At 43.0% G+C, this 13,083-nt stretch overlaps 1 protein-coding gene across 4 annotated transcripts in view; it reads left to right on the forward strand.

Moving 5' to 3' along the window:
• The first annotated feature begins 366 nt into the window (after positions 1-366).
• LOC139277271 (protein tyrosine phosphatase type IVA 3-like) overlaps positions 367-13,083 on the forward strand; it is a 149,194-nt gene continuing 136,477 nt past the window's right edge. For 3 of the 4 annotated variants that reach the window (XM_070895534.1, XM_070895519.1, XM_070895585.1), the window contains exon 1: positions 367-513. Coding sequence is in view for 1 of the 4 variants with exons in the window: in XM_070895585.1 (XP_070751686.1) it covers positions 496-513 (18 nt within the window). In the remaining 3 variants the exon portion in view is untranslated. Of the gene's footprint in view, positions 514-595; positions 615-13,083 lie in introns of those variants that run through there. The other variant, XM_070895577.1, reaches the window with a different exon arrangement.

A 13,083-nucleotide genomic window follows, 5' to 3' on the forward strand; every position in this document is an offset into this window, starting at 1 on the left:
TATATATATATTTCAATCATTGACAATCCATTTGAACCAGTTTCCAGTATTAATGGAAATGTCACTTTTTATAAAGAAGGCCCAAACCCTTTAGTTAACAATAAAATAGGGGGAGATAACTCCACATACCAAAGTATAAAGGACGGAAATGACGTAACACTGCAACAAAGAGCTAATTTCTCACTGACAATAAATGAAAGGAATGGGAAAAAGAAACGCAAAGAAAAAAAAAGTTGCAACACTCTTTTCACAATTGGAAGAAGGAAAGAGAGGCAGGCGGACAGCCATGGCATGGTTTGGAGGGCAAGCTGTTATTGTGCTTGACCTATGACCCAACGCTGACGTCCCTTAGCGACGGCCGCTGGAACACATGGTGACTCGGGCCGGGCTGTGAGAGGAGCCAGAGACTGAGTGCCAGCAGCCGCCCGCCCTCAGCAACACCACCATTAGTAGCATTTACTAATAATAATAACAACCATACTGCTCGGGTTTTAAATGAACAGGCGTCGCGCAGTGAGTAATAAAACCTCCATTCTCTTGCTCTGCTGGGGGAAGTTAGCATTCACTGCAAAAACACAGAGCCCAACCTACCTCTAGGTCACTGGAGCGCCTTGGTTTGTTGCAATTTATTTCAAATTTTCCCTTTTCTGATTTTTTAAAAGTAAGAAATGATTCCCCCCCCCTCCTTTCTGGATACGGCCTCTTGAACAAGAGTTAAGGAGGCCAGTGCGTCACTTCTCGATCCCCTTTTTTGAGTCTGTGGCTGCCCCATTCCTTTGTCTCTCCTGCCTTTTTAAACCTTTGCAAGCAATGGGAGATTTTTTTTCCCCTTTCTCTCTGTCTGCAAAGTATGTTCCGCACACTGCGGAGGTGTATAATTCTTGTGTTTATTGTATGTAACTTAAAAAATATATATACATTTCCCCTCTTATAAATGTTGCAGTTGGTGTCTGAAGGAAAACTCGAAATTTGTGCAAAGCTGCGAAACTCTGCTCTCACAAGGTTACACTGTGACTAGATGGCTGCATCTTTCCAAGTAATAATCCATTTGGTTCAGAAGACTTATTGCAATGCAGATTTTCCAACTCTTCCCCCATTCGTGCACTGCACGCTTGTTTGTGAAGGATCACCTGCATTACTAGAATATTTCGTTACATCCTTTACATTTTGTAACAGTCTATTTGAAGGCTTTGTATGACCACTCAAAGCTCTTGAGGGCCCCAAGTCCTCAGAAATTTGGTTGCATCGCCTGTCTTTAGCAAAGTTTTTACCTTCATAAAGGTTGGGAAGTCTGTCAAAGCCTTTGTGTTACAGTATATTGCTTTTATAATATTTAATATACATGTATCTGCAGAGAAAATATTTACATTTTGAATTCATACATCATTCTGGCTTTTCTCTCATCTTCATATACATTTTTAGGGCTGGGAAGAGTTATACTCACCTGCAATAAGCTGGTTTTCTATCTTATTCTGTGCTTAATTTGCCTTGCTAGTGTGATGTGAATGAATTGTAGGTCACAGGTGAGCGTGAGTCAGATGTTCTGAGCTATACATTTAGAGATTTGAATTCTAGGTCAGTTGCTTGGATTCGGAGACAGATTTTTACACAGTGAAAGAAAAATGCTAAAGTTATATCTGCAGAACTCACTCCAGCCAGCTCCTTTTAAATGTTCAAAATTAGAAGTCTTCAGATTTTAAAAAGGAAATGTGTAGATTTCATATTTTGTTTTTAATGAGAAATGTTGTCTTGTGATGTTTACCAATTGTAGTCGACTATGGTAGAATTGTGGAAGTCACGGTTTTGAAAATCTGTTGCAAGTCTCCAAAACTTTTTATTGGTATAGTGAAAGAGCCTTTTTGTTTTAAATTTCAAAATATATCCTATCAGATTTTTAGATGGGTCAGTAGATCATTGTACTGATTTGTTAGTGAACGGAATAGTGACCTGTTACAGAATGGAATTGGCAGGGGCCCTGGGAGAAGGTCACTTGTTCACCCTCTAAACTGAAGAAGTATGTGCCAATTTTTTTTTTATTTTGGGAGGGGAGGAGTATTTATAGTTGAATACAGTATTGAAATAAGTTGAATTTGCTTCATTTACTGTAACTAGTAATTATAATAATCTGACCTTCCAACTATGGTGTTTGGTTGTAGCTATTTCATTTGGTGAACAGGTTGGAGGTATGTGTTGCAAGCATGAGGTGGTCCACTTAACAGATCTTTGGCAATGGACCGGTGGGTTTGGATAGAACCATGCTGCACACTTGGTTTGTGTCACAATTCTTTTGATTGTTAACAAGGCGTTGTGGATAAGTGTTATTGCATTTCTCTCAAATTTCAAGTGTGGGAACTTACATGATCCTGCTATTGGGTTATTTTTAAGGTGTGATTTTAAATTGGTAGCAATTCTGCATTGCAAATAAAAATACAGTGAGATGCTGAATCACACACTCATGTCAACCTTTGATGCCACTGTCCTTAGTAAAACCCTTACTCTCTCCCACCCTGGTCGTTTCCTTGGTACGGCCCCCATCTTCGCTCCGTAGGTCCAAAGGATACCGATTTAAAAGTATATGGCACACAACTGTTTAGTGGACTTGGCCCAGCCAAGAAGGGTAATCAGACACAAATGAATGCTGAGCCAAAGAAGAAGATATTGGGAAGAGTGACTAAAAGTTTGGTCAAAAAGATAGGTTTTATGGAGGACGAGAGGATTCCAGTGTATGGCCTGGACATTTGAAGGTATGGCTTCCAATAGTGAGGCAAAGGGAAGCTCTCCAAAGGTAACTTTGTGGGGCTGGGAAGAGAGGACATTGCTGGAGATGCTGTAGCTATGATTCGATCAGTAAGAGTGGAACCAAGTGGGACAGACCCACTGAGCTCAACAGTGAAGGGAAGATGTTGGAGGAGAATGATGTGGCTGACCTTGTCAAAAAGGCTGTAGAGAAGGATGAGGGCAAACAGTCCATCATGGTCACAGTCACAAAGGATATCTTTTTGATTAGGGCCATTTCAATGCTGTGGCAGGTGTGCCAGAGATTCAAACATGGGGTTGTGAAAATAATGGGCACCAATTAAAAGCGGCAGGTTGCAGGACGTTGCAAGGACCGAGGGGGTCAAAGGTGTGTTGTTTGAAGCAGGTGTGAGGATATGATTTTGAAATGGATAGGAGCAGTACCTGAAGAGAGGGAACCATTTACTGTGTCAGCCAACATGGGAATCGGGCATAGAAGTTGGGTGGTCAGCAGTTTAGTGAGAATGAATGAGGTCAAGAGATCTCATGAACAAGATGAACTCTTGCGAGGGCATGAGGGGAGATAGGAGAGAAAATATAGAAAGATGTGGGTTCAGGACTGGGGCAAGGGGAAGCTTTGGCTTAGTGTGCATGGGGAAGGGTGGGATGTGGCAGAGGTAGTTGAACGGATGGTCTCAATCTTAACGACAAAGTCGTCCAAAGGCTTCCTGCAATCGTCAGCACCACTAAATGGATTATTTGGTCATTTATCTCATTGTGATTTGTTAGACAACATCCCCAGCATTGAAGCACTGACCACACTCAATCAGCTCCGCTGGGTAGGCCACATTGTTCGCATGCCTGACACGAGACTCCCAAAGCAGGCGCTCTACTCTGAACACCTTCATGGCAAGCGAGCCAAGAGTGGGCAGAAGAAACGTTTCAAGGACACCCTCCAAGCCTCCTTGATAAAGTACAACAACCCCACCAATACCTGGGAGTCGCTGGCCAAAGACTGCCCTAAGTGTGGAGGAAGTGCATCCGGGAAGGTGCTGAGCACCTAGAGTTTCATCGCCGAGAGAATCCAAAGCCAAGCGCAAGCAGCGGACAGAGCGTGCGGCAAACTAGTCCCACCCACCCTTTCCCTCAACGACTGTCCCACCTGTGACAGGGACATAGAAACGTAGAAAATAGGTGCAGGAGCAGGCCATTCGGCCCTTCGAGTCTGCACCACCATTCAATAAAATCATGGCTGATCATTTACCTCAGTACCCCTTTCCTGCTTTCTCTCCATAGCCCTTGATCCCTTTAGCCGTAAGGGCCATATCTAACTTCCTCTTGAATATATCCAATGAACTGGCATCAACAACACTCTGCGGCAGGGAATTCCACAGATTAACAACTCTGAGTGAAGAAGTTTCTCCTCATCTCGGTCCTAATCCTTAGACTATGTCCCCTGGTTCTGGACTTCCCCAACATTGGGAACATTCTTCCTGCATCTAATCCTATCCAGTCCCGTCAGAATTTTATATGTTTCTATGAGATCCCCTCTCGTCCTTCTAAACTCCAGTGAATACAGGTCCAGTTGATCCAGTCTCTAATATGTCAGTCCTGCCATCCCGGGAATCAGTCTGGTGAAGCTCCTTCCTTAGAATAGGGGACCAAAACTGAACATAATATTCCAGGTGAGGCCTCGCTAAGGCCCTGCACAACTGCAGTAAGACCTCCCTGCTCCTATACTCAAATCCCCTAGCTATGAAGGCCAACATATCATTTGCCACCTTCACCGCCTGCTGTACCTGCATGCCAACTTTCAATGACTGATGTACCATGACACCCCAGGTCTCGTTGCACCTCCCCTTTTCCTAATCTGCCATTCAGGTAATCTGCCTTCATGTTTTTGCCACCAAAGTGGATAACCTCACATTTATCCACATTATACTGCATCTGCCATGCGTTTACCCACTCACCTAACCTGTCCAAGTCACCCTGCACCCTTTTGGCGTCCTCCTCGCAGCTCACGCTGCCACCCAGCTTAGTGTCATCTGCAAACTTGGAGATATTACTCTCAATTTCTTCATCTAAATCATTAATGTATATTGTAAATAGCTGGGGTCCCAGCACTAAGCCCTGTGGCACCCCACTAGTCACTGCCTAGTTTATCCTGACTCTCTGCTTCCTGTCTGCCAACCAGTTCTCTATCCACGTCAGTACATTACGCCCAGTACCATGTGCTTTAATGTTGCACACCGATTTCTTGTGTGGGACCTTGTCAAAGGCCTTTGTATAAATGCAAGCTCTTTCTAATTCCCAAAAGGGAAAATCAGTGGCTGGGATGTAGCAGCAGATTAGAATATAGTTCCTTAAGACTGACTTCAGTTATTTTATCTATGTTCTCCCTTTCAACTGGGCATGAGTCCACACCACATGATTACCCACTAAGAAATGAGGATAATTCTGGGCTGCAAATTCTCATGCAAAGTGATTGATAGATTTATACTTTTATTGGAGAACAGCGATCTCTAAAATATTGAGGTATGGGAAAGGGAAATGTAAGCAGATTATTTAACTTAAAAAAATAACTGCCAGAGGGGAAATAAGTGCATAACTGACAAGCCATGAGCAAGATGAGAAATAGATGTATTGATGAGACGCTCATCAAAAGTATCCAGTGGAGTGTTGATTGAGCTGCTCTTTTTAAAAAAAAAATAAGTTAACGATTGTCTTGCAGGATGAAATTGACTGTTGTAGCCCTAGGTGATTTTATTTCTTTAAGGGGCAATGGCTCCAGTTATGTTGGGATCGTGGGAATATCACTTATAAAATGTAACTGGCCAAGCTTAAATAATGTTGGATGATGATATGAAATAAATACCGCTTAAATAGCTTTGAGGGTCAGAAAAAAGCTTCACTGTTTTAGAAGATTGACTAGATTGGGTAGAGTGGGTGATTTGTTTAATGCAACTGACTCAATAATGCAATAGGTCTTCCATAATTTGTTCCTAACTTCGCAGTCTCGCTGCGTTCAGCTGTACAGACTAATTGTTGTGGGATTATGGAAATGGCACACTGATGCAATAGAGGATGATATTCTGAGGTTGGATTATAGTGCATTCTGTAGGTGTAAGGAGTATTCTTTGCTGTAGCTGATCTTGGAATTTTTGATGCTAAACTTGAACTAAAAATGGGTGACTGAAGGTACAGCTGCCAATGCTGGGGTGAAAGAAGTTGGGTGGGCAAAAGGCTAGAGTCGGAGTAAAAGCAGAGTTCTTGAAGGGTTGGATAGAGATGGGGTGAGGCCATGAAAGGATTTAAACAAAAGGATCAGAATTTTAAATTTGAGGCATTGGAGAACCAGGAGCCAGTGTGGGTCAATGAGCACAGGGGTGATGAGTGAGCAGAACTTGGTGCAGGATAGGATACAGGCAGCAGAGTTTTGGAGGAGCTGAAGTTTTAAAAAGGGTATCAATCTAGTGGCTCATTTCTTTTAGTTTGGAACCCTGCATGCTATACAGATGCTTTCCATTAATCCTGTCCATGTGCTTAACATGAGATTTATCTATATTAATGGATAACTGCAGACTAATTCGCCCAAATCATCTAGATCTCATTGTAATTGCTTTTTCTCATCCAAGGTCCTAATACTCTCAAATCTGTGTGCCTTTGTGAGGCCTCACCTGGAATATTGTGTTCAGTTTTGGTCTCCTAATCTGAGGAAGGACGTTCTTGCTATTGAGGGTGTGCAGCGAAGGTTCATCAGACTGATTCCCGGGATGGCAGGACTGACATATATGAGGAGAGACTGGATCGACTGGGCTTTTATACATTGGAGTTTAGAAGGATGAGAGGGGATCTCATAGAAATGTATAAAATTCTGACGGGACTGGATAGGTTAGATGCGGTTAGAATGTTCCCGATGTTGGGGAAGTCCAGAACCAGGGGACAGTCTTAGGATAAGGGTTAGGCCATTTAGGACTGAGATGAGGAGAAACTTCTTCACTCAGGGAGTTGGTAACCTGTGGAATTCCCTGCCGCAGAGAATTGTTGATGCCAGTTCATTAGATACATTCAAGAGGGAGTTAGATATGGCCCTTATGGCTAAGGGCTAAGGGGATCAAGGGGTATGGAGAGAAAGCAGGAAAGGGGTACTGAGGGAATGATCAGCCATGATCTTATTGAATGGTGGTGCAGGCTAGAAGGACCGAATGGCCTACTCCTGCACCTATTGTCTATGTTTCTATGTCATCTGTGGACAGTTCCCTTAACATCTCATCCAGACCATTAATAATGTTTACGAACAGCAGTAGTCCCAACGCCAAACTGGTCTCCATGCAGAACTACTACCATTAATATTTACCTTCTACTGACAAGAATGCAACCAATTCTTTTTCCTACCCAAAATCCGCTGCCAATTATCTCTTTTAAAAAGTAGTCTATTGTGTGACACCTTGTCAAAAGTATTTAAAAAAAATAAGAATACTCCTTTCTAGCAACCTATCTATAACTAAAGTTAAACTAATGGGCCTATAATTTCTCAGTTCTGATTTGTGTTAATATTCAAAAAGAGCCTCCTTCCAGTCCATGGGAACAATCCCAGGTCCTAGGGAGATGTTAACTATATAGAGACATAGACATAGAAACTAGGTGCAGGAGTAGGCCATTCTGCCCTTCGAGCCTGCACCGCCATTCAATGAGTTCATGGCTGAACATGCAACTTCAGTACCCCATTCCTGCTTTCTCGCCATACCCCTTGATCCCCCTAGTAGGAAGGATTACATCTAACTCCTTTTTGAATATATTTAGTGAATTGGCCTCAACAACTTTCTGTGGTAGAGAATTCCACAGGTTCACCACTCTCTGGGTGAAGAAGTTTCTCCTCCTGTCGGTCCTAAATGTCTTACCCCTTATCCTTAGACTGTGACCCTGGTCCTGGACTTCCCCAACATTGGGAACATTCTTCCTGCATCTAACCTGTCCAAACCCGTCAGAATTTTAAACGTTTCTATGAGATCCCCTCTCATTCTTCTGAACTCCAGTGACTCCAAGCTCAGTTGATTCAGTCTTTCTTGATATGTCAGTCCCGCCATCCCGGGAATCAGTCTGGTGAACCTTCGCTGCACTCCCTCAACAGCAAGAACGTCCTTCCTCAAGTTAGGAGACCAAAACTGTGCACAGTACTCCAGGTGTGGCCTCACCAAGGCCCTGTGCAACTGTAGTAACACCTCCCTGCCCCTGTACTCAAATCCTCTTGCTATGAAGGCCAACATGCCATTTGCTTTCTTAACTGCCTGCTGTACCTGCATGCCAACCTTCAATGACTAATGTACCATGACACCCAGGTCTCGTTGCACCTCCCCTTTTCCTAATCTGTCACCATTCAGATAATAGTCTGCCTCTCTGTTTTTACCACCAAAGTGGATAACCTCACATTTATCCACATTATATTTCATCTGCCATGCATTTGCCCACTCACCTAACCTATCCAAGTCACTCTGCAGCCTCATAGCATCCTCCTCGCAGCTCACAATGCCACCCAACTTAGTGTCATCCGCAAATTTGTAGATACTACATTTAATCCCCTCGTCTATATCATTAATATACAATGTAAACCGCTGGGGCCCCAGCACAGAACCTTGCAGTACCCCACTAGTCACTGCCTGCCATTCTGAAAAGTACCCAATTACTCTTACTCTTTGCTTCCTGTCTGCCAACCAGTTCTCAATCCACGTCAGCACACTACCCCCAATCCCATGTGCTTTAACTTTGCACATTAATCTCTTGTGTGGGACCTTGTCGAAAGCCTTCTGAAAGTCCAAATACACCACATCAACTGGTTCTCCCTTGTCCACTCTACTGGAAACATTCTCAAAAAATTCCAGAAGATTTGTCAAGCATGATTTCCCTTTCACAAATCCATGCTGACTTGGACCCATCATGTCACCTCTTTCCAAATGTGCTGCTATGACATCCTTAATAATTGATTCCATCATTTTACCCACTACTGATGTTAGGCTGACCGGTCTATAATTCCCTGTTTTCTCTCTCTTTTTTAAAAAATTGGGGTTACATTGGCTACCCTCCACTCCATAGGAACTGATCCAGAGTCTATGGAATGTTGAAAAATGACTGTCAATGCATCCGCTATTTCCAAAGGCAATCGGCAAAGGGCTCAACGAGCACAGCTATTTCTTGAAACACCCTTGGGTAAATGCCATCGGGGTGTTTTGAGACCCTTTCTTCTATCCAGGATTATATCTGCACCCATTTTGACACTTGCAATTTTAGAGTCAACTGTACATTACATTAATGGTAATTGAGCATGGTCTGTTAGAGTAAACAATTTAACACATTTGCCATATCCTGGGAGTTCACCTGACTGCACTGAGGAATCTATCAACAGGCCTGTGCAGTCCTTAATGGCCCTCTGATTCCCAACACAGTTAAAAGAAAATTTTTGATTTAATGCTACCCAATTATCCACTATCTTTGCAATATAATTCAGCTGATTTTATGTGAAATGGTCTTTAATATAGAATAATACAAAAATTCCAACACTGAGAAAGGCCGCCCAGCCCAACTAATGAGTTTTGGCATTAATCCACCATGTAGGCGGTAGACCAATTGCATGTGCCTGTTCTATTCCCATGTCCCTTTATTCCTTTTCATTCAAACCATTGGGATTATTTAAAATATCTAAGATTCCCTAATGGGTGAGTTAATATGCTAGAGTACTTGGATTAGATTTTGGTAGCATTGGTGTAGAAATAAGTGTTAAAAATCGTGGATATATTTGCTCACACCAAAAGCTGTAGTCTTTAAAATGTTCTGAAATTTGCATTTAATGCAGCTTTGCTGCTGTTAAATACTCATCAAAATTGTCTCAACAATGGTCAGTACCACAGAAGAAATAACTCTTAAATGCAATGCATACTATTTTACATTAAAAGCTGAACCCAAACCAGGGGCACTTTATTTGAAAATTATATCGTGAGGTGTACCTTAAATGAGTCTGTTATTCATGTACTTTATGATTAGAGTCTTTATGGCAATGAGCAAGGGTTAGTTATTTTGAAGGGGAAAAAAAAATCTAAATGCAGTGATGCAGCATGATGAGATACCATGCCCAAGGCTATTTACTTGTATTCGTCTTTTGACTATCCTGATTTGCTGTCATTTAGTATAACTTATTAATTGTTTTCTTATGTTTTGTCACTGTTGTGACGTATTTACTTCAGCTGCTTCCAAAATTTGGTTCTAGAATTCATTCCATAATAGCGGTGTGCAAATCTGAACAATAATTATGTAAAAGCTGTTCATAGAATCATAGACAATTACGGCACAGGAGGCCATTCAGCCCATCGTGTTCGTCGAAAAAGAGCTATTTGAACGCAAGGTTATTGGATCATTATATCCCATTGATGGAACTGTTAATTTTAAAATCAAACCAAACAGGAGTAAATCATTATATCCCATTGATGGAACTGTTAATTTTAAAATCAAACCGAACAGGAGTAAACATGCATATTATTTGTACAACAATAAAGTCAAAATTAATTCTGAAAAGGAAGAGCCTCGCTTACCAATCTTTGACTTTTGAGGAGTGATATCCCAAGTGGACTGGAAAGCTAGACTTCAAAAAAAATTGTAAAAAATTGCTTACTAAACGCTACAGAAAGAAAGAATTTGCATTTATATATTGTCTTATCCTGTCCTCAGGCCATCCAAAGTGTTTCACATTCATTGACATATAGTCCCTGTTGGTGTGTAGGTGAATGTAGATTGCACCCAGCAAGGTCCCACAAACAACAAAGGAATGACAGTTAATCTGGTTGTGGGAGAAATGTTGGCCAGGATAACAACTTGCATTTATATAGCATATTTAACATCATAAAACATCCCAAGATGTTTCTCAGGAGCATTATCAAACATAATTTGACACTGAGCCACATGAGATATTAGGACAGGAAAGAGGTAGGTTTTAAAGAGTGTCTTAAAGGAGCGGGGAGAGGCTTGGGGAAGGAATTCCAGAGCGAGGATCTTGCCAGCTGAAGGTACGGCTGCCAATGGTGGAGTGATGAAAATTAGGAATGTGCAAGAGGCCAGAATTGTAGGAGCACAGAAATCTTGAAGGATTGTAGGGCTGGAGGAGGTTAGAGGTAGGGAGGGACGATGCTAGGGAGCGATTTGAAAACGAGGATTAGAATTTTAAAATTGAGTTGTTGCTGGACCAGGAGACAATGTAGGTCAGTGAACACAGAGGTGATGGATCTGTGGCCTGCCCAGCAGAGCTGATCAAGTGTTGTCAGTGCTTCAATGCTGGGGATGTTGGCCTGGTCGAGGACGGTAACGTTGGTGTGTCTGTCCTCGCAGGGGATTTGTAGGATCTTGCGGAGGCATCGTTGGTGGTATTTCTCCAGCGATTTGAGGTGTCTACTGTACATGTTTCTGAGCCATACAGGAGGCCGGGTATTACTTCAGCCCTGGTGACAGTTTTGAAGGCCTGGTCTTCAAACATAATTCCTCAGGCGACCAAAGGCTGCACTGGCGCACTGGAGGCGGTGTTGGATCTCGTCGTCAATGCCTGCTCTTTGTTGATAGGAGGCTCTCAAGATAAGGGAAGTGGTCCACGTTGTCCAGGGCCGCGCCATGGATTTTGATGATTGGAGGCCAGTGCTGTGCGGCGAGGACAGGCTGGTGGAGGACCTTTGTCTTACTGCAGGTCACATAGTTCACATGCCAGACACTAGACTCCCAAAGCAAGCTCTCTACTCGGAACTCCTTCACGGCAAACGAGCCAAAGGTGGGCAGCGGAAACATTACAAGGACACCCTCAAAGCCTCCCTGATAAAGTGTAACATCCCCACTGACACCTGGAAGTCCCTGGCCAAAAACTGCCCTAAGTGGAGGGAGTGCATCCGGGAGGGCGCTGAGCACCTCGAGTCTCATCACCGAGAGCATGCAGAAATCAAGCGCAGTCTGCGGAAAGAGTGTACGGCAACCCAGTCCCACTCACCCCTTCCCTCAATGACTATCTGCCCCACCTGTGACCGAGACTGTGGTTCTCGTATTGGACTGTACATCCGCCCAAGAACTCATGTTAAGAGTGGAAGCAAGTCTTCCTCGATTTCGAGGGTCTGCCTATGATGATGGTGATGATGGATGAACGGGGCTTGGTGTGAGTTTTGGATGAATTCTAGTTTATGGAGGTTGGAATATGGGAGGTCAGCCAGGAACACATTAGAATAGTAAAGTCTAGAGGTAACAAAGGCATGGATGAGGGTCTCAGCAGCAGATTAGCTGAGGCAGGGTCCGAGACGGGACAATTTTACGGATGTGAAAGTATGTGGTCTTGGTGATGGAACCTGGTCGGTCAAGTAGGACGCCAAAGCTGCAAATGATCTGGTTCAGCCTCAGACAGTGACCAGGGAGAGGGATGGAGTTGGTGGCTCGGGAAAGGAGATTGTGGCAGGGACGGAAGACACTGGCTTTGGTCTTCCGAATATTTAGTTGGAGGACATTTCTGTTCATCCAGGACTGGATGTCTGATGAGCAGCGTGATGGGGTCGAGAAAGATGGTGCTGAGATAGAGCTGAGTGTAGTCAGCGTATATGGAACCTTGCATTGTGTTTTTGGATGATGTTGCTAAAGGGCAGTATGTAGATGAGAAATGGGTAATTGGGAGAACTGTCTGTCATATTCTGCTATGGGATCTTCTGTGTCCACCTGAACAGGTGGGCAGGTCTTTGGTTTAACATCTCATGGCATGGCAGATGAAATTTAATATGGATAAGTATTAAGTCAGCGTTAGGGAAAAGAAAATGGTGACATACGCCAATATGTGTGTCAAGACAGCATAGGTATCGAGAGAGTAGCAGTTGGCAAAGCCTGTAAATGGAGTTATATAGCCAAAGCAGTGGAGTACGAATCAGAGGAAGTCATGCTCAAATTGTGCAGTGTGCTCATCAGAACACGTCTTGAAAACTGTCCAGCTAGGCCACTTGAGACACATGCATTCGTGAGCTGGAGGCAATTCAAATAAGAGCCACAAGGCTGATCCCTAGTGTCAGAGATCTGAGTTATGAGGAAATCTGGATGTATTTATTCTATTTTATCATGTTCAAGAGTTGGGCTTCTATGGAATTTCTAAAAGCAGAGAGAAAATTATACAAAACCGAAATTATACAAAGCTGAAACTTGGTCAATAAATCTGAGCGCTGTTCTGAGAATTAGAAGGTACATGGATGAGAAATGCTCTAGTATCACAAAATATTAACCATGATTATTTCTGTAGTATGTAAAAGAAGTTTGAACACTAGAGGCTATACAACATGCAGATTAAGACCATCC

Source organism: Pristiophorus japonicus, chromosome 1 (genome assembly GCF_044704955.1).
Source record: "Pristiophorus japonicus isolate sPriJap1 chromosome 1, sPriJap1.hap1, whole genome shotgun sequence".
Classification (NCBI taxonomy): domain Eukaryota; kingdom Metazoa; phylum Chordata; class Chondrichthyes; family Pristiophoridae; genus Pristiophorus; species Pristiophorus japonicus.